The sequence below is a fragment of the Pholcus phalangioides genome, unplaced genomic scaffold, assembly GCF_987345545.1.
Source record: "Pholcus phalangioides strain wild (caught in Gottingen) unplaced genomic scaffold, Ppha-v1.0 ptg000017l_1, whole genome shotgun sequence".
NCBI classification, from domain to species: domain Eukaryota; kingdom Metazoa; phylum Arthropoda; class Arachnida; order Araneae; family Pholcidae; genus Pholcus; species Pholcus phalangioides.
This window is the reverse complement of record NW_028301610.1, coordinates 25,850,759-25,873,937: the sequence shown is the minus strand read 5'-3', so window position 1 is coordinate 25,873,937 and position 23,179 is coordinate 25,850,759. Positions and strand designations below refer to the sequence as shown.

Below are 23,179 nucleotides of genomic sequence, written 5' to 3'. Positions count from 1 at the left end.
ATTAAGATCGCTTCTGAAGAGAAAATGGTAAAATAAAATGCATTAAAACTGCACAAACATTTTTTTTTTAACAAAGCGTTACCAAACACCTAATTTTTAGTCACTGTAACTATGTACATAATTCAATGGACTGAGCAAGTTAGGTAATCAAGACTCCACTGTATAAGCTAATGAAAAGATCAGTGTGAATAAAAAAGAAACACCCACCTACATATTTTTTTATTCCTCAATTTTTAGATGGTCTCCGCAATGCAAATCATTTGGCTTCTAGGACAAAGCCCTCCACTTAGTTCTGAAGCTTATGAGGTAATGTTATAGTTTTACATTAAAGTTATTGATCAATTTTAGATTAATTTATATCATTTTTTATTTATTAATATATTCATTATTTATCTACAGTAGTGTTTTGAGATTGAGCAATAAATTAAGCAAAGTGTTAATAAAAAGAATATACTCAATTAATGTAGTTATTTCTAGCACATGCTTTAGGATTTTACTATGAATTATTTGTGAAAATCACGGTGTTGTATGAGGGTAGTCTCAAAACATACTTTAACATAACTAAATATTCTAAAAAGATTGTTTTAAAATATCAGGTTCGTTCTAATGTTGTATTCAAATTGTGTGAGCTTGATATGGGTGTCCCTCGCCCCCAAAGCAGAATGTTTTGCATTGTTCTGTAACGAGCCCTCAGCTGACTGAAAGTGTTCTGCAGTAAAAATGCTCATAATTGTGTAGTGTTTTCTACATTTTTCTTAAAATTCTTCCAGATAGTTCTGCAGTAGCACTGATTATTCTGCGACGCACGTTGCCGATTTTGGCATATTCTGCTTTGGGTTCCCTCGCTTCATGTGATTAATTGGTACACAAAATGATCATGTAAGTCGAAATACCATTAATTGTGTTGAATTTAATATGGGTAAGATAAAAAAATATGGGGCGGGGGATTCCTTCAGATGGATATAAAAATAAACTTTCAGTGACAAAATTAATTTTTATGAGTTAATTAACTCTGTATGTGCCAGAGGTAAAGGGCACTATGTTCACTTTTGTCAATATTGAGATAATGCTATTAATTGTCAGTGCTTTTATTACACTGCACAGAAGTATAAGGCACTAAGTTTTATTTCAATAAATAATAAATGTTCACTTAATAAAACAAGCAAGCTCCATAGAAACACATGCTAAAAAATATCTTTAAATGGCTCTCCTGTAAAAATTCCCTTTTGTGGCATGGTGCTCTTCACTTTCGGCATACAGAATTATTAAAATCTTGGTAGTTTACACACTATATTCTAAAGAAGGGGGGGAAGGCAAACGTTTTTCCTTCCCAAGGGTTTTTTTTTCCTTTTTACTACAAAAATACAACATAATCTTGTGCCCCTCCTCGCATACACCAGTGTAAAAACTTATAAATAAATATCAGTTCTGATTGAGCTCAATGGTATGATGAATGGACCAGAGGTGTCAAAGCCCTGGGAAAACATTGGAGGGGGGGTGTGCAGAAAGTTGCTAGTCATCCTGTATACATGATACTTGTGAGCATATGCAAGAGAGGGAGAGTGCATTGCATTGTTTTTTCAGAAATTATTTGGGGGCTCAGCGCCCTTACAAAATGTATTGGGGGAGATCAAATGGTCTCAGCCTATTAAATGGACTGGTTCTGGTGAGTATAGATCTTTTCTTTCCTGAAAAGACTGGGATTTTAGACTGATAACTTTTTTATGAAACAGTTGAGATTCAGTTAATGCACATGCCTCTCTATAAAAATGTTCAAACAAGACAATTCTGAATACCCTCACATAAATGAGAGGGGGGGATATTGAGAAGATAATTTTTATGTATAATATAATATCCATGTTTCTCCCACATCATGTAGCAGGGTCCCTAGTCCGGGATCTTTTGCGGACCCTCATTCAGACTGTTCACAGGCCCTTCTATGGTTAATTTATAGCATGAAAAAGAAAATGATGAGAATTGTCCCAGGCCTAGAGCCCTTTCAACCCCGCTCTTGAGGGGGGGGGGCATGATAATATGTCCGGGTTTCTATTATCAATCTTTATTGTGTCAATTCTTGATGAAATGTTTCTTTCTCTGCTAGTACAAGAGCTATTCTGCTAAATTTCTATACAGGGTGGTAACTATCAACTGCCCAATAATTACACACATGATTCCTTGTTAAAAACTAATACGGAAAAGTGTTTTCAGTTTTTTGATCTGGCCCATAATTAATGAGTTATAACACTTTAAAAATTGATCTCGGCACAAATCAGCACCATTGATTTGTGCCGAGATCAATTTTTAAAGTGTTATAACTGTGATTATAAGTGTGAGTACTTGGTTATAGTCTAGTAACAAAATCAATAGTACAATACATAATATATTTATACATATTACCTTTAACTGCATGCCCTAAAGTGTATTTTGAAATAATAAAATACTTTTTCTAAATTTTTTCATGGACCGATTAAAACTCTAGAAGGGGCCCACCAGTGTTTTGTGCACTCGTGTGATTTAAATGCTTGCATTACAGATTGTGTCCCACGATCGCCTGACGGTTTTCAAAATGGGAATAGCAAGAAAACAGTGACAGATATTTGAGTCATTCTCGTGGAATGTATATGTGCGAAGTCAGGAATTTCAGCTACGTCGTTCATGTTTCAAGGGATTGTATAGTTATTAAAATAAAATAAAACTTTTTATATGGACACCCTGTGCCCAAAAACGGAATTAAAAAAGTTGTTTCCCAGTCTCTTCTGATGTTAAAAAATGTAATTTCCACATTTCTAAGTGCAATATCTGATATCTGAATTCAAAAATTGGAGAAAAGTTGGGAAAGAAGCATTGTTTGTTAGTTTTTGCTGCCTTTTTCCCAACTTTCCACCGATTTTCAAGTTCAAATATCTCAGTGAATACTTACAAACATGGAAACTCTTATTAATTAAACTGCTTTTATATTTTCCATTTTTGTTCTTTTCCCTATGCTACTTTTATATTGAAAGCTACATAATAAAAAAAGATAAAAATACAAACATTATGTAAAACATTCTTTGAAAAGTTAATTTAGTATTTAAAAGGTTAGCATAATACATATTTATAGATTTTCTCCTGTGATACCGAAATCAATTTTTGGGCAAAATCTTGATGACAGTCATCTATAAAAGTCCTAATGCATTTCAACACCAATGGGTGCCGTCTTCAGAGGAAATATTTTTCCTATAATTCTCTGTTTAATAATGGTAATAAATACATATCTAAGATTACCTACCCATGTGTTATCCAAACAAAAGTGTGAAAGATACATGTTTGTCTGTGCTAGGAATCAAACCTTGGTCCTCTTGTAATCCAGGCAAGTGTGCTGCCAATGTACCATGAGAGACACTACTTTGGTTTCCTCACAGTAGCAGAACATGCTGGAGTAGAGAATTTGTATAGACTCCCTTAACTTCAGAAAAAGTCCACGGACTTGCCTGGATTGCAAGAGGACTGAGGTTCAATTCCTGGCAGAGACAGCAAACTTTTCTTTATGAGTTCACTTCGGCATAATACCCAGAAAAGTCTCTCCTCAAATTCAAGTTAAATTCTACTGTCAAACACAAAGGTAGTATGGGTGATGCTTCCTTTGCTAATTGTGTAGGTCCTCTATACATTATGGAAAAAACTAGGAACAGGTTTAATGTAATTTCTTTGTATTAATGCAACAGTACAAAGATGTATTGCATACCCACATGTTGTTATTTACTCTGTGATGCATTTCTCTATTATATATATTTCTGCATGACATTATACATATAGCTCAAAAGTTGTTGGACATCACTTTAAAAGCAACGAAATGAGTTTTATGAGTGGCTTAGTCAGAATCCAGACTTTAATCCTATCTAGCATTTGTGTATTGAACTAGATAAACAAGTCAGAGCTGGAAATTGTATAAATTTAGACAGTTTTTCAACAGTGAGAAGAAATGGGGGAAATGTCTACTGGACATGGGTCAAGCTCATTGAGTCCTTGCCAAAGACACGACAAGTGGTATGCCCAACGGTTCGAACACCACAGGTGGTGCAGTGGTGGTCGGCTGAAGCTGGTTTTCTGTAGTTCATAACTTAAAGGTGTGAATATGAGCAGATATCACCGTTAAAAATGTTAAATGGCTGTTAAGGTTGTTGTAAGGTTCATTGGCAGTTGTGCTTGGTTCGAAAGAAAGAAAGTATACCCTACAATCCAAATGTTTTCTTACAATATACTAATTTACTTCACTTTATTATAATGTCTATTACATGACTGATTTGAATATTTATTAGTCCTTTGTTTTTTGGTTTGTGTTATAAGATATTTGACAACATACAGTTGTGTGTGATTTAATTTTATCTACCACTATACTACTTAAAGAGTAGTAGAGACACTATTTTTATGTTTATAATAGTTTAGAATGAGATTCAGTGTTTGTGTTTCATTAAAAAAAAAAAAAAATTCTGACGTATTTATTATTTTCAAAAGTCTTTTAAAAAATGCAATAATATTTGTGGTGCCTAGTCATTTCATGCACTGCCCTGACTTTGACATATGTAAAGCAGAAGGAAGATATTTATTGACATCTGTAAAGTTTGTTCCAGATGTAAATAAACCGCTGTACAAATTTTTGATATCACTCCGCACCCTTTATCTCTATTGTTTGTAATTTTACTTGCCCCCTTCATTACGTGTAACAGAACACGTGCACTTTTTCCTCAAACGTGAGATTGTAAATTCATTATAAAAGAATTTTCCTGAGATAAAAAAAATTTTCACTGTTTTCCAAATTTCATTGAAATGAAAACAGTTGATAGCACTAATTAAAATAGAAAGAGGAACATATCTCTCTCTCAAAAAAAGAAAGAATTCAGTAAGATATTCTGTCATTATCATGGCACTCTCTTCAAGAGTTAGGATGACAGGGCTTCAGCCTGGGGGCCTGGGACAATTCTTGTCATTTTTTTGTTTTTCATGCTACAAGTTTACTATAGAAGGGCTTTTGAAAGGTTGGTCTGACGGCCCACCAAACATCCCAGCCTAGGGGTTCTTGCAGCAGGATGTGGGGCCATGGTCATTATAAACACTTGGGAGACGTTATTTTAGAGAAATTCTCATTTTTTCATATTACTTTTTTTTCAAAATTATAAAAAACTTTTCTGAGCTAATTTACGGCATATAGTTTTCCTGGACCGGATATGCTACCAGTTATAACATAAAACAAATGATGAACAACTTACCGTTGTGTTGCCACTTTTTAGTTGTTGATATCTTGTTTCTGCCAAGACAATATTCCAGTTTTTTATCTGCTCGTACGTTGTGAGCGATGACTCCAACATTCAGCAGCAGGAGTCCCAGGATTGGGATATTTAATGGGCACCCGGGCCAGACTTTTTCATGGGCAACTCCATAGTGGATCTATAGTGTGTGTCCCAATGAAGCTAACTGAATCAAAAATGAGCAGTACTCTTTCAAACCAGATTTACAACACTTTACCTCCATGTCTTCGTGATAATCCTCAGACTTTTTCAGCTCGCTGCAACCAATATTACTACCTCCCAACAAGCTGCTCAAACAGAACTGCAACTTCTTTTGAAATGCATACATTCACCATGAACCTAATAGTGACCCCCCCCCCCCACCTTCCATTGTATGTCAATAGGCATGGGTGAGGGGTGAGAAAAAAGAAAGTCTTGTTAACAGCAAAAAATCCCTGTTGTTTATAATAGAAGTCACCAGCAGCTGCAAAAAAATAAATTTTCAAATAGCTCTTCCAAACACGATAGTTTTGCACATTTCATTTATGTCATCAAACCATAAAGAAGAAAGCTTCTTTTGCAAGAACTCTTGAAGAAGCGTATACAAGTGTATATCAAATTTGTTTGCAAATAGGAATGATAATAATAATAACAATAGAACCAATTATACTTCTGTTAAAAAAAGAGATGATAGTTTTTGAGTGATTACCCACCATATAAGTGATTAAATTTTTTTTCTGATTTGACAGTATAGATTGCCAATTGTTTGGTCATAATAGTATGTAATGAGATTCAGTGTTTGTGTTTCATAGGATAGATTTCATTAAAAAATTCAAATACTAAATTTGCAGACAAATTTAAATTTATTGTTGAAACAAAAAAGTTTTGTGACCATCGTGTAAATTAGAATTAAATTAAAAAGTTTTTCTGGTTTTTTGGCCAACATGAAGTGCAGTTTTTTCTTTCAACGTTTCGTTCATCACTCATGTGAACGAAACATTGTTTTTGTCGAAAGAAAAAAACTGAAAACTTTTAAATTTAATTCTAAATTTATTGCTGTCAAAAGACTTTTAAGCGCTATTGTATATTGCTCCAGCTTATTGCATAAAATAATCATAATTTACTAATTATACTATCGTGTCAGTTCAGAATAAATACATCCTCACCACTGTCCTGTTTTATCCCAAATTGAGTATTTAAATTTTTTAAATTAATTTTTTTTGTTTGGCCTGAGTCTAGAGTCGTGTACTAGGACCGTTCAGGAAATTCATACTTATGTATTTTCACACTTAGAAATAAATTATATTCCAAATACTTCACAGAAATCCTGTTCAATCACAAAGCACCCAGCAGAACTCTTAAATAGATATACACCCATTGGGAATCAGTGTTTTTCTGTTCTGTTGATACTCCCTGTACAATTTAATCCCCAAAATGTCTGGTGGCACACTTTGCTGATCTCATAACACCCTAAAGTGCTACAGCACATCATTTGAGAAATAGTGCACTGCATTCTTATTGGTGAGGATTGGTTTATTCGTAATAAACCAACTTCTTCATCCTACTCTCTCTGATTGAATGGACTTTTAAATTTCAAATGCTTTGTTATATTTGGCGATCACATTTTTTAATACATTTTTTTATGCCTTTTCAGATTTTTGAATCCATTGTTGATCCTACAGATTATATGAAGCTTAGCAATCTTGTGTTTTCTGAATTACCTTCTGTGGAAAGCAAATTGTGTTTTGTGAAATTCATGCTGGAGGCTAACTTGGATTATAAAGATATTCTTTATTTCTTGAACATAAGCATTGGATTGAAGGTATAGTATCTAAAGTACATCTCTCTAATGCAGTGGTTCTCAAACTTTTGCCATCTATGTCTTTCTTACTTCTGTTCATCTGCAGTTTCCCAGAATAGTTTAACAAAGAACTACTTCAAAGCATTGAATAGGCACACATCAATATCAACAGCTTGCCACGACACCCCCTGACATAGGTTAATGATGTCTCTAGAAGCCGGGCCGTACTTTGAGAAGCACTGCTCCAATGCAGTTTTTTTTTCTAATTTTGCAGGAAAGCTAAAGTGCCAGTGAATATAGAAGTTATTGAAAAGTAATAATTTTTTTACCTACTCTGGTTTCCATAAATGAAAAAAAACTCAAAATTTGTGACAATTTGAAAAATGTAATGTATGGATTTCTATGGAATGTGAAGTAGTACAGTAATGGAAGCCAAACTACACTCATATTTGTTAAAATTGCCAAATCTTGAAGTAATGATACAAAGCATATGTTTCTTACAAAAAATAAAAAACATGGTATGGCTTGCAAATGACTAATATTTCTAAGTGATTTTATTTTACCTTCAAAATTTCCCATACTGGTCAGCTGTACTGTCTGAACTGCCATGTAAAAAAAGGTCTGTTAAGAAGAAGCTGGTATGTCATTTATTGTCATTAGTGAGCTATATACATTCTGTTAAGAGTCATTGTGTCTCTTCTACATCAAAGGGCTTTGTACAGGGTGTTCTGTTAATGGACCAACAAACTCAGAGGGTTGTTAGTAGACACCAAGAGGAACAAAAATTGCAATGAAACATGGTGTCGCAAACCATCCTGAGAGGGTGAAAGTAAAATAATAACTACAAAAAGATTTGTTTGATTAATTATTCCAAGAAAATGTGCTAAGGGCCCATTGCCATCTGCTCGACCATAAATAAGATGCATATCAGCGTATTCTTTGTTTGTGTCGTCAGCCATCATGATACTCATTGAAACAGACAACTAACTGCTACACGTGCTTACTACCACAATAGCGCTAATATATATTGTCCGCAGCGCATGATCCTACCCAGCGCATGCGTTTCGTGATGCTGCTTATGTCAGATATGGTGAGCAAACCCACGAATGCATTCAGCAATCAACTGAACTCCACTTTTCATCTCCTCTGGACTCAGAGCCTGCATGTATTTTTGTGATTTTCACCCTCTCAATGTGGTTTGTAACATCATGTTTCATTGTCATTTTTTTCCCCTCTTGATGCCTACTAACCAGTGGACTGAAAAGAACATAATAATTTGAAAATCCAGCAATGGGCTATCAGCAATGGCATCATCACGGGCTGTCAGATACTTCATATGCGACTGCTACTCATGAGACTGCGTCCAAGTATTCCTTTTTAGAGCATTCCCTGAACTATTCAATTCCCATCCCAGGATACAATGGACTTTTGAATTGGCAGCATGCCATCTTTTAACGTTTGTCGATTTGATCATGGATTCTAAGGTGCCCTTCCCTTGTGCAAGGGAACGTTGAAATTATACATGGTTGTTTTTTTAGTAGTGGCAACAGTGCTGTAGCGATGTCGTGAAATGGAGCCAGGCCATGTCGTTTATACCACAAATATATATATATAAGGTAAATGCATGCCCTTTCTCTCAGAGCAAATGAACTCACCTTCCACATATGCAGCGATTACAGAAACAGAAGAGCCTGTCAGAATACTGTCACAATATTTTAAAAGCAAGAGCAGAGGAGCTTTTCAAAAATTGATTGTGCTAGATGTTGTTGTCACCAAGGGCTACCGTCATTCTTGTGACCTCCTACTGTGCATTGCAATATCTATCACATTTAATTTTTATCAGCTCTTCTACTCTTGCTTTGAAAACATTGTAACTATATTCTGTGACACTTCGTTCACAACTGTTCTTTTTCGTGTTATCACGCCAGGGCGACTTAAGTGAGGGTACAAGAGGTGCAGTGCACCTGGGCGGCAGCTTAGATAGGCTTGAGTTAGACATCTAAATTTTATTCATGAAATAAATGCAAAATTTATGAAATAAATGTAAAATTCATGAATTTTGATGAATAAATGTAAAATTTGATTTATTAGTACTTTTCCATGAAATATTGATAATTTGCCGTCTTAAAAGCGAAAATTGGCCTTAATTTTGCTTAGTACTTAGGCCTTGCATCCTCATGTGCTTCAAAGCCAATATTCTCTTGCAAAAAAATAGATCACCTTTTGCATGAGATTGTTTTACGAAATATGTAATGTTGATTGCTTTGCAAATATGCCTGTTTCATGCAATCTTCCTTCAGTTTTGAAAATGATATTCTAACTTGTATAGTAACATATTCGGTTGGCTTGTGTTTTTTAGTTCTGTAAGACCAGGCTCACACTGGCCTAAGAAAATTACGGAACTATCTGCAATTCGGAACAACCTAACTATCCATTCGCACAAGCCTTGTCCTTGTTGAGTAAGCTGATGGTCTTGAAATGTTTCGAGTGCCAAAGTAAGGTTATTTTCGCGAAAAGACAAACATTTTGGCAAATGAAAATAGTGAATTGAAGAAGGGCACAAAATATGATGCTAAAGACAGCAGCAGATAACTAAATTGAACTAACGCTACAAATGAAGACTATCAGCATATGGATATTTTGGACATCTGAAGGCATAACAACACCTACATTATCTTTGTACCCAAATTTATTACTGAAACCCTTTTCATAAAATTCTTTTTTATAAACCTGACACGGGAGGGGGAAAATGACCATGTTAACAGGCAGCAACTTATAGTGATAAACCAACAGCCTTTAGGTGATGTCATGCAAATTTCAAATGCTACCCCAGTACATCCCGAGATATGCATAACTTCGGCAACATAAATGTGTTAGGACCACACATATACACACACCATGTTCCTGCATGTACCAATTCGTAGAAGTTTTCCAGAGGAATGTTTACAAGTAATATGTTATGGTTAAGTAATAGTAGTAGTAGACTGCAAAATGCAAAAAAAAAATGTTGGTCCTTGAAACTTCAAGGTCAGCTATTGATTTAAATTAAAAATGTGCCATAATTAAAAAACAGTCATAATTATACTTGAGAAAAAAAAATTAGTTGCTTTTGGCAAACAAATGCAAAAGTTTTGATTTGAACTTTTTTTGCGAATAAATTTAAAATTTATAATTTTAAACAAAATTATAAATAAACATTTTTTTTTGCAAAATTTTGATTTTTTATTTGCAAAATTTACGTATCTCTATTCATACCACAAGTTAAATGCCTGCCCGCTCTCAAAGCAAAAGAACTCACCCTTTTCCACCATGCACATGCGCAGTGATCAGGGGCTGACAGAACTTTAGCCGAGTTGACACTGGCATAAACTTGACTACCTTAGTACAAAAAGTAGCACATCATTTTTTAACATTTCAACATTTTTAACTGTGCAAAATATCTGTGACCATACATTTTCCAGTTTTCTAGAAACTGTCCCGTATTATGGTATAGTATTATTATAACATTCTCAAATTAGCAAGATAAATTGATCCATGTTATCCTTCCTTCCTACAATCGAAGGAAAGAATTGCTAGCTAAAAACTGATCACAACATAATAAAATGCAACATTTAAAATTTACATTTTGCTTAGTTTCAAATTATTAGGCCCATTTCCAATAATTAATAAACACTTTTGAAAGCTTGCATGAGTAAATTTCTGGAAATGGAAAAACAAATCTTCTCCTATAGCTACTGTGATGATAGTAACGACAGAACAACTTTTTTAACTTTTATTTATTTGGGTTCACACAACTACAGGAAACCCAATTTCAGTTGTGGAAAAAACATATAATACCAAAAGCATAAAAACAAATTCATATATACATAAAATCACTCAGTAAAAATAAGAAAGAATAAAGATTAAAAAAACTTCAATCATTAACACTAGAACTACAGTAGGAGTTATTTTGACCACTATTGTAAAAATTTGTGATAGTGCTGTAAATGTTAATATATTTTTAGATTAAACCAAGCGCATAAAAACTAGGGCCTGTTTTGAAATATTGTCATATGAGGATTTTTAGGGAAATGTGAAAAATATTATGTTCATATTTTTTCAAATTTACATTGCGTACGTGGGTGGAGATACGGGGGGGGGAGGCATGGGGGGCATTGCTCCCCCAGCATCAAAGATGGAGTCGACTTATCTAATGTATATATGTATTGACATCATCATCATGCCCTCCTAGCAATAATGACTGTGCTCCCCAGACTTCCAAGTCTATCTCCGCCTATGATTGCATATTATTCATTGATTTAAAAATTTCAGTATGTAAGTTGCTTCATGACAATCAAGTGTCACCTCTGCCCAACTAAGGGGTCCCAATAAGGCAAAACAATGAAGCGTTACTAGAGATGCCAGACTTTTTGTATATATGCAATTCAATACAACACATACAAATGCAACGCTGCAACAGGCAAAATGCCCAATGAGGGGGCTGAGGAAAAAGATGCCCATAACAAATATGGATGTCATATATTTCGAAAATACAGCAACCCAATTAAAAAAAGGCACAACTCACTAGGTACAGTAGTAAACTGCCTATGGCAATACACCTGAGTTGTGCTCAGTTTGAAAAAAAAACAAACCCCAATTAAAAATGAAATTACAAGCAATATATATACACGATTAAATATTATACAATGTCCATAAAGAATACTTATGGTTGTCCAAATGAAACCAAGCATTCTATTTGCTTTTTTGACCACAGCTGAACAATGTTCAGACAACCTAAGCCGCTCGTCAATGGGAATTCCCCAAATCGGTGACCCTAGTTGCATCCGGGATAGTGACACCATTTAACTCGTAAGAGAACTGGGGGTTGTTCGAACCAAATTGTGCAACCATGCACTTGTCAATGCTAAACGTCATGCTCCATTCATTTGCCTATGCTGTAATCCTGTCTAAGTTGGTCTGGAGCCATTCCCTATCGCTTTGATTCCTGATTACCCCCATTAGCTTCACGTCATCTGCAAATTCGCTAGCAATCCCATAGATACCCTGATCGAGTTTATCGATAAAAAGTCAAAAAAGTATGGGGCCAAGGACACTTCCTTGAGGAACTCCACTTGTGATGCTTGTCCAACCAGAGAACTCACCGTTCACCATAACTTGTTGTGACCTATCTCTTAACCACGATTCTATCCAATTCAGCAACTTCTATCCATTTCAGATTATAATTGGCGTCTTCCCTCCTCCCCCCCTCCTTAAAATATTGGTGGAACAAAATAATTTCTTTTATACTATCTGTTAATTTAAAATTGTTTGAGTGTTAGTGACCCAAACTTTTTGTGAAGAATTAGATCCTTTTGCCCCTCCAAAAGCCAATTATGCGTACACACCCGTGATTTTTGCGATGCAAAACGGTGACTACCACATAGATGCTAGATGACAAAACTGCGGAATCCAAGGTCGAGTTTTTACAGATTTGGTTTTTTCCCATGATCTCGGGAAAGTTTCACAATTTGAAAGAGCGTTCCAATCCTTTATGATTTTTTAAAAAAAAAGTGCATTCGCAATATTGTAGGAACAAGGGGAATTTACGCCGTATAGACGCTGTCTTTGAATGCCGGCAGATAGCCGCGAAAGTACCGTAATTTCCTGTATGTAACTGGAAGGGAAAAAATCCGCAGGGGAATAAAAACTCCAAAATTTGACAACTACACGGCCCTTCATTCATGGAAGCAACTAGATATCCCTCATCTTATTCTTCAACAACCTGTGTGTATATCAATACAGTACAGTGTGCATAGTAGTAAAACCACTTTTTCAAGGTCGCCCGATCATGATAGACAGTAAAAAAAAAAGGAAAGGGAAAAAGTTGAGGAGGTTTTGCTCTCTACTCTTTTCTTCTTTGAACTAGGGACGAACGCGTCCCGGAAGACACGTGAACAAAATGTTTTTTATGCGTCCTTTTCCAAAATTCTAGGTATTTGATGCGCTATAATGCGTCTTAATATAATCGCGTCTTCTATAATGCGCTATAATGGCATCTCTGAGTAGGACTCATATGTGAGCGCTTAATGTTATTACTTGTTTAAAACCAAGAGTCTCTTGCCACAAATAAGTACATAGTACATAAAATGAGGGACATAGACTTGGTTGAAGGGGTGCAGAGAATTTTTCTCTAATAAGGTTGTTAATAAATGGAATAGCTTGCCCCCGGAGGTAGTAAATTGTAACACAGTTGACACGTTCAAAAAGAAATACGATAAACAGGTTGGGGTAAATCGAGAAGCTATCCATACTTAGAATAAGACAACCATAAGCATTCTGTATGGGCATTGTATAATATTTTATCATGAGTATATATTGTTTATAATTTTTGTTAATTGCATTTTTAATTGGGTTTCTGTATTTTTGAAGTATATGACATCCATATTTTTATGGGCATCTTTTTCTCAGCCACCTCGTTGGGCATTTTGTCTGTTGTGGCGTTGTATTTGTATTGGTATATAAAATCCAAGATTGCAATTGTTGTGAAAACTACAACAACTACGAACTAAAAACGGTGGTCAATGCCATCCTTCTTCTGTTGTTTACCTTTTTCTACTTCCCGGGCCACTATGTTTTGCCGCTCTGTATAACCACATTTAATCATGTTATATAATAGTTTTTTTTGTCACATTAAAGTATGCTATTTTCTTACAATATGCTGATCAATACAATTCCGTTTCCGGCTCCACCATTTCTTAAAAATACAACAGCAATCTTAATATTTGAATATTCAAATTCGAAATTCAAAAAGACGCCTCCTGGTATATAGGTTTTCAAATATTAACAACACTAGCTGCAATCAGCCTAAACTTCAGATATAATTTATTTAATAATAGGTGAACACATTGTCTTATCATAGTATGAACTGCCAAGCAACATAGCCTACATCCTAAATTTTTGGACTTTTGTGCTCTTAAATGTTCTTATGCATGGACTCTCTGTTCATGAAACGAAATATCTCTGTATATGTTGGTACTGTACTAAATGAGTAATTAGATTGAGGAAAAAAAATCAGAGATAGATGTCTTACCTTTTTTCCAGAAGTTTAGTAGTAAAAATTGTAAAAATTTAGAATTTATACATTGTATATCCCTCTTCCGGAATATATGAGAATGATTCAGATGGTGGTGTTTGAAAATTTCAAAGAAGTTCTCAAGCCTCCTTAGGGAAACATGACAGTTCAGAAGTTCCCAGGAAGACATGCAACTAACACTCCGAAGGGCAGTGGAAGTGACCTCGCTCCAGGGCAGTCATCATCTAGAGATGTCCATGCTACAGGCTACTATCAATAGTGGAAGCACAGCAGATCACCTTGTGCTCACTATTGGTACCTCCACACCAGGTGGCATTTCAAACTAAAGGGGAGGTTTTCAAGGGGAATAAAAATTACTAGATTCCTTTTGTGGTGTCCCTTTTTGTTTGATGCCCTAAGCATGTTTTTTTTCTTGGTTGTTCTTTAATGGCAGAAATAAAGTCCAGACTTTTTTCAGGGGTAAGAAATGTGACCACCTGCATACACTCTTTTCCTTTTTGAAATGAGCTAATGCCATACATAATAACCAGGGCCGCAACTAGATACTTTTTTAGCCAGGGCAAGAACTCATTTTGATTCCCACATGCAATATAGAAGAAGCTGTTAAAGGGTGTATTCGGCGCCCCCTTCCGTCCACTGCCCGGGGCACAAGACCTGCCTGCTCCTCCTAGTTGTAGCCCTGCTAATAACACTAAAAATGGTGTTATAGGGGCTTTAAACTGAAAGCCTACTTTCACAATCAGTAATAGTTTAATGGGAAAAAAATTTAATTTTAATCAAAAATTTCCAAAACATCTGCTGAGAAAGAAAAGGGTTTCTTTTAGAAGAATTGCAGTCCCTGAAATTTTGCAGCTGCGTGGGACCACACCTTTCGCACTGCCTTAAGTCCGGCCCTGATTGAGATACACAAAAATTACTTTTGGATAGTAACAGTGTACAGTCGATTGATCAATAATTTATGAAAAAATGTCACAAGAAAGAAACCACATCTTTGCTCTGAGCTATTGATCTTAAAGAGATTTCTAAGGTGTGTGGCTGACATGTATCTACAATAAATACCTGAGTACCTGGAAAATAAATATTGCAAAAATTGATTATGAGCACTTTTTCAATTCAATTGATCTGGTTATTATAAAATGGATTCCACACAACAGCAGCTTATCCCAATTTACTTTTAATGAAAGAGCTAAATAGAATCAAAAATATGTTGATATTTTAGTGAAATTGTGTGTGATTCTATTTAAATAACCAAGTTTTCTAAAAGTGTCAGAACAAATATGAATGACTTGCAAAACTGAAATCAGTTGTATAAGTAACACCAAGATCTTGAATTTTTTCTATTTAATACAGAGTTGCCTATTAAATAGGGAAATATAATAAGCTGCTTTCTAAAAAAATAGCTGAGTAATAAACATTTAGTAAAATTCAAATGAGGATTATTTGCGAAACACCAATCATAAAGAATATTGAGCTCATCTTGAATACTGACTCTATAGCATCATAGAGGCATTTCAAAGTAGTTTATCATTGTTCCATTTTTAAGCCATACCTGAATTCGTAGAAAACCCTGAATTTCATATAATCCCCACATTCCCTATACTTATATTTCAAAGGATTTTTCAGAAGTTTTTTTTTATTGTTCCATTTCTTTTGAAAACTTTAAATAAGTGATTGAAAAATCATCATATTGTACATTTGATACAGTTGATATTGTGCAAAATATCAAATAATTGTAAAAGATTAATTGATCTCATGGAAACTAAAAATTAATGATATCAGATCCTTTCTCTTCATTCGAACTCAGAAAAACTTTGGTATAAAAGTTCTAAAATACTGTAGAACATCATAGAGATGATTATGATGTGTAAATGCTGCACAAAAAATGTAATAAATAAAAATAATTCTGATTTTGAGAAAAACCTAAGTTAAATGTAAATTCGAAATAGGGTTTGATTAAATAGTATCTAATGAGATAAAACTTGTTTTCTCTGTGCAGAGGTGTATTCAGGGGAGTGCTCGGGGGCTTGTGCCCCTTCGTAAGCTGAACAAAAATTATAAAAATGTAATATTTCAGTGAAAAAAATTGAAATATCGAAAGAAAATACCCTTATATGGTATATAAACTAATTTCTGTATACCCTTAAATACCTATATATTCTGTATAAACTAATTTCTGTTAATTTAAAGCTTTTTGAAGGATGGTAACTCAAAATTTCCCGGAAGAAACTTTTTGTGCCTCCTCCAAATGTTGATCCTCCAATTGCCCCTGTCGCTGTTCTTTCTGTGCACCTTCTAATTCTCAAACAAGTTTAAAAACAGACAATCTACTGAAGAACCTGTTGATACTAATCGCCTACTGAATGACTGAGCAGACATCCTGTCTTGGATAATCCCCTGTGGATGACTAATGGACAGTGCCGCAACTAGATGCTTGGTCAGCCGGGGCAAGTGCATATTTTGGCAGCCCCTTGTAATGTTGAAGGTAAAGTTTGAGAATGAAATTTGCACCCCCTCTGGTCCAGCGCCGGGACATGAGACCCGCCTGCTCCCTCTATTTGCGGCCCAGCTAATGGAAGTAGAGGGCCTTACCTCAACGAACCCTGCCATCTTTTGAGTGATTTGTTGTGAACATCTTTGCAAGTCAAAAATTAAGTTAATACTCTATCAAAATTGAAGACTTTTTGCAAATATGCTGGTAGAAATTTTTACATTTACATGCAGAAGTTCTTCTATTGTGAAAATAATCTCATGTATCACTTTTTTTTTAATTTTTTTCAATTGTTTTATAAATTAAAAGTTCCACACATTGAAATGTAATCCTTAAATCATTATGAATCTTATCTTTCCTTTCTTTGTGCTTATTTCATGCCAGACATTATATAATAATACAAAGATTCTATTTTAAAAATTCATTATAAAGTTTGTTCAGGATTAAAAAATTTCTTATAATAATTTATTTGCACCAGATGTTGCAAGCAGTTCGCTCTGATGCAAGAGAAAATTATGATACCATTATAGCACATCCAAAGCTACTTCTAGAACAGTTACTTATGAACATGGAGGTAAGATCATGTAATTTGAAAACATCTTTACAATTTTACGTAGAGTGGGACTGGCACCCCTGGTACCTGAAAGTATGAGTTTTTAATAACAGGTTCTTTGTAAGCTGTTTATAAATTGCTGGGTATGGACAAAATATTAATGCACAAAATTTGGCCCATTTGTAGTCATCATTTATATTAATGTTGAGGGAAATGTTAACCAAATGGGTATTAAAATTTTGAGCGAGTATGTTATCACAGTTTGTTGGTGATTACTATATCCTTGGATATTATTTCATCCAATAGCTTCCAGAGTTTTATAGATGTGTTACATTTCAAGAATTATACAGAGTAATAACCATTTTTAGCAATTCTAATTTGGGGCTTGACCATTTGAGCAACATTTTTATATACTATGTTTATTGAAACATCAAAGGGGTATTTTCAATATTTTTTGTATTGCTTTTGCTTTATTTTTATAAGGTATTTTAATTCGGGTGGAGATCAAAGTTTCTGTTTTATTTTGTTTTGTGCAGTTGATGTATCTAGTATGGTTGTGAACAATTGTTTGAAGTTTGAATATGAATTCATCGAACAAGTTATTTGGTCAGTAACATTTGATGAGAATGTATTGTTTTGGAGATACCAGATTAGCTTGCTGTAGTAAATTATTTTAGCAGAACATTTATTTTTGTGACTATTAATAACTACATTATAATATTACTGAATAACAATTTGCAGAGCATAGGATTATGATCAGGGCTACAACTAGAGCCAGACCAGAGAAAGCCCAAATTTCACCTTTCTTCAGCATTACAAGGGGGCGTCAAAATATGTTCTTGCCCCAGCTGACAGAGCATCTGGTTGTAGCCCTGGTTAAGATCTGTTAGATACATGGAAAAAATAGATGAATAAATATTAGTGATTATTGGAGAATGTTGCAAGAAAATGTGATCAAGACTTGTACCTGACTGGGGTGTGGGGTATAGTTATATTTTGAATTAAAGGTCGAATCTCAAACTGCATAGATGGTCCATATATTCAATACAAATATTTGATTTGGTGTTCAAGAGATCAATATTGATATCACCAATGATGACATTTTTGCATGTGATATTATTTAAAATAAGTTCCAATTCATTGATAAAATCTATTATTGGAAATGAGTGGGATCTGTAAATATATAAAATGGCCGAGTTTAAAGATAGTTCAGATATGGCTATCATTTCAGCAGTTTCAATTTGATTAAAATTAAGGAATTCATTAAAACATAAACTAATATGCCTCCTAAACTATTATATTGTCGATAACATGAAAAGTGCTTGAATGCAGGAATATTAAAAAATTTGGTTCCGTAATCAAAAATCCATACCCTCAGATAAGACTGTAATATTTATGCTTTCAATATTATCACCCAAAGTAGCTAAAAATTGATCAAAATTGCCCTTACAATATGGATGTTGGTGTGAAATATATTTAATGAGAAGTGTGTAGAAGATATATTATTATTATTGTTGGCAGAGGGAAATTTATTTAATTCATCCAGGGTGCTCAGATCATTGAAGTTTGAGTTAAAATTAATTGACCTCATTAAAATCATCAGTATGAGTAATTCTGAACACCCTGGAATCATCACATTGTATTAAAAAAATCTTACCATCTCTGATCCAGCAGTGCTTGAAATTATTCTGTTGTTTACATTTTTTGCAGTAGAAAAGAAGTCTTTTTCGTATATGGGTATAAATGAGCATTGAAATATAAGGGTGTGGATCCAAGTCTATTGTCTATGTAAGATGCTGATAGTTTTTTGATCTTGCAGCTTCAAGAAATATGTCTCCGCTTGATTTTTTGTCAAACTGCATCATAATTTGTTTTATTTTATCCTTTATCCTTGTAGGTACACAGTGGATGGCTTTAACGCTGTCTATCATTTCAGGAATAACTTGAGGCATTATACTCTAATCTCATCTCTCCTTTGAGTCTTTTGCTTGTATGGATGGGATTGTGTAACTCATAATTTTTTTTTAGAATTAGGTGAAAAAAAACAGAAAAAAGGTCCAAAATTTGTTGTTTTTTTTTGCTAGAAAGTATTTTATTTTATTGGCAGTGTAAAACATGTTCAGGTTGTCATGGTGTGGCAGTAGTCCCATAATTCCTCTCTTATACCATTTTTCACAACATTGAAAACCTTATGGCAGACATTTCTTTCTTCCAGAATAATGTGTGTTTATTATAGCTGATGAAAAGTACTGCAATTCTCTTCTTCAGCTCTTCTTGAAAATCACAATTTAGTGGGCAGAGACTGATTTGAGCAGTTATATGAAATGGATCGATGTTTAGCTTCTGATTCAAACTGATTAATCCATAACGCATTATACCATGCTTCTGAGATTTCCTTTGTCCTCATTTTTTTCCCTAAACTCTCACTATTTTAAGTGAGCCTTTCTTTGGATGAGACTTCAAAATTTTATAATATTGCTCTACACTTGCTAAACTTGTACAAAAACTTGTCCTACTCATCAATGGAGGCATTTTATTATTATTAAAAAGACAGATTATTTTGGGAGGTTTTTCTTCAAAAAAAAAAGTTTAAATGTAATTACTTTGGTTTTCTTTTGCATTCAGAAAAAATGTTTTTCAGATTTCGTAGAAAATTTCTTGTGTAGTTTAATAGAGAGAATTTTAATTCTTGCATTCTATGTGTGGGAAAAATTCTGTAGCTGAGAATTAAAAGGTTAAGGTAAACATAACTCCAAAATCCTGATTTTATAGAATGGCCCAAAAAACTTAATTCTTCTTTAGCACGGAGCTTCCATAGAAGTTGCCATAGTTCAATCTTTTCTGAGAAGAACTACTGATATTTTCGGCTTAACTTTTTGACATTCATTGATAAACACATTTGCTATTTCTGCCTTTCTTCTCACTCTATTGTACAAAACTTTGCTTGCTAAGGAAAATAGCAACAAAAAATTTATGTGTTCAATATGGCTTCATTTTTTTAATATTATTTCATTGTTTTTTAATAGGTTAAAGAAGCTGAGAAAGCGCTAGAGGCTGTGAATGAAGATTTGCAGTCAGAAATTTACATGCAAGTGGAACTTTCGCCATTAGCTATTAATCAACTTTTAGAACATTATGCTTCCACAGCACTGGAAATGCCTATATTAGATGATTTAAATGGTAATACTTGAAATAAGTTCATAGATTGAATTTTGTTTGTATTTTAAACCCCTTTATATACAGTATTTTGGCTGCAAATTCGGATGATTTTTACACTGTTGCTCAGGGCTAGTGTTCATTTTGGTGCCCCCTCCCTACTCTTTTCAATGGAAAAACAGTAAGCTCAGTGCCCTTCCTGATTCAGTCCCCTTAACATCGGGCTCCTCTGCCCTTCCCTAGTTGCAACCCTATAGTCTTACTATCATAAAAAATCCCTCCCCAGACCATCACTCTTTTATTATAGCCTAGATGTCTGCAATGAATGCAGCTTGGAAGCAAACATTCGCCTAGCCTCCTCCTAATCAAAGTACAGTATGCCCATCACTGGTACTATGGCAGAACCAGCTCTTATCTGAGAACAATCTGGATCTCCATTCTGCCTTCCAATGGACTATAGCCCAATGCAACAAAAGTTGCATAGTGTGCAGATTTTGAATCAGTGGTAAATATGTCATGGAGTACCTGGCACATATTTATTTTTTAAGTAACTAATTCAATATACAACCTGGGCACTAGACCCACCTGCTCCCCCTAGTTGCGACTGTGGTGGTGATAGTAGCAGTGCTTGAACATGCAAATCAAGTTTGTCTTACATAGACACAAAAAAATTCATGAGCCCTGGGTACTAGACGAGAGAGGGCACAAATTTCACCCTTTAACCTCTCATTCAACATTACAAGGGGTGCCAAAATGTGTTTGTCCCAGCTGACCAAGTGTTTAATTGCAGCCCTAATTGCGACTCTTGTTCTGAAACTTTGTAATTTCATCTGGACCATCTTTCATATGTGTGAATGTGTCTTCTTATTTTTATTCATACAGTACAATTCTTTCATGGTGTTTAAATTTCATTTTCTGTCAGTGGATTTGAATCACGCTATCGCACATGCATCTCAATATGACTCATTTTTGAGAACTTTATCGGTGAAGACTTATTTTTAAGATACACTGCCATCTTTTTTCTCTTTAAACTTTGTGGTTCTGATATATCATCTACAGAGTCCACTGTATCTGATGCCACTATCTTGAATTCTGAAGAAGTAATAAATGCTACTGTGGAGTCAGAAAAACCATTTGCTATGCCAGCCCATGTTCCTACAAAAAGTGAATGGACTGAAGATTCGAAAGTCACTACATGTCAAGTTTGCAAAGATGAACAATTCAGCATGGTAAAGTAATGAATTCTCTTTTTTATTTAGAAGTTTATATTTTGCAAGGATATCATATGCCTTCATTTATGGAGGAAAGGGTGATTTAATTACTAGGGTGTCTACAAACATGAAAAAGTCATTAACTTCTTCAAAAAGTAACAAAATTCCTGGGGATGTACCACCTTCTGATTCTTAATAAGAATATGCTTCTTAACTATAGATTTGATCTTTAGTTAAGAATTAAGAAGGAATTTTGCTACCACATTCTTAACTAAGAATCGTTTTTGTTCCATAGTTAAGAATCGAGTTAAGAACCAAGGCTACTCACTTCTTAGCTTGATTCTTAGTAAACAATTTTTTCTTCTATGCGAGATAACTTAAATTCTTTCTTTAATAGAAGTTTTTTTAATTCATATTTTAAAAAATTAAAAAAAAAATTTAAAATGCATTGTTATTTCCAAATAAGGAATTCGTCAGACTTTTTAAGTTATATGATAAAATAATATAGTTAAAATATATGATAAATTTTGCTACATTTATCACATTTACCAGTGATTATGCATAATTCTCAAATTTCCATTCCATAAATAAACTGAAGAGCCAAAAAAACTGGTACAGGCATGCGTATGCAAATAAAGAGATATGGAATCAATCAGAGTACAGCGCTGCGGTCGGCAATGCCTATATAACACAGCAAGTGTCTGGCATAGTTGTTAGATCGGTTACTGCTGCCACAATGGCAGGTTAGCGAGATTTAAGTGAGTTTGAACGTGGTGTTATAGTCGGCGCACGAGAGATGGGACATAGCATCTCTGAGGTAGCGATGAAATTTGGATTTTCACGTACTACCATTTCACGAGTCTACCGTGAATATCGGGAATCCGGTAAAAAATTAAATCTACAACATCGCTGCGGCCGGAAAAAGATCATGCAAGAACGGGACCAACGACGACTGACGAGAATGATTAAACGTGACAGACGTGCAACCCTTCCGAAAATTGCTGCAGATTTCAATGCTGGGCCATCAACAAGTGTCAGCGTGTGAACCATTCAACGAAACATCATCGATATGGACTTTCAGAACATCTCATGAATCCATGGATCCTACATGTCAACAGGGGACTGTTCAAGCTGGTGGAGGCTCTGTGCTGGTATGGGGCGTGTGCAGTTGGCGTGATATGGGACCCCTGATACGTCTAGATACAACTGTGACAGGTGACAGGTACGTAAGCATCCTGTCTGATCACCTGCACTCATTCATGTCCATTGCGCATTCCGACGGACTTGGACAATTTCAGCAGGACAATGCGACACCCCACACGTCCAGAATTGCTACAAAGTGGCTCCAGGAACACTCTTCTGACTTTAGACACTTTGGCTGGCCACCTAAATCCCCAGACATGAACATTATTGAACATATCTGGGATGCCTTGTAACGTGCTGTTAAGAAGAGATCTCCACCCCCTCTTACTCTTACACATTTATGGACAGCCCTGCAGGATTCATGGTGTCAATTACCTCCAGCACTACTTCAGACATTAGTCGAGTTCATGCCACGTCGTGTTGCGGCACTTCTGGCTCGCAGGGGACCCTACACGATATTAGGCAGGTTGGGCCAGTTTTTTTGGCTCTTC

The 23,179-nt window shown here is 34.9% G+C and overlaps 1 protein-coding gene across 3 annotated transcripts in view; it reads left to right on the top strand.

Moving 5' to 3' along the window:
- The window catches only part of Sptz (zinc finger FYVE-type containing 26 spastizin), a 273,621-nt gene that overhangs the window by 139,075 nt on the left and 111,367 nt on the right, over positions 1 to 23,179 (top strand). For all 3 annotated transcript variants that reach the window (XM_089246450.1, XM_089246451.1, XM_089246452.1), the window contains exons 25-29: positions 238 to 306; positions 6,919 to 7,086; positions 17,104 to 17,199; positions 20,205 to 20,358; positions 21,394 to 21,563. In XM_089246450.1, the coding sequence (XP_089102576.1) occupies positions 238 to 306; positions 6,919 to 7,086; positions 17,104 to 17,199; positions 20,205 to 20,358; positions 21,394 to 21,563 (657 nt within the window). The remainder of the gene's footprint in view (positions 1 to 237; positions 307 to 6,918; positions 7,087 to 17,103; positions 17,200 to 20,204; positions 20,359 to 21,393; positions 21,564 to 23,179) is intronic.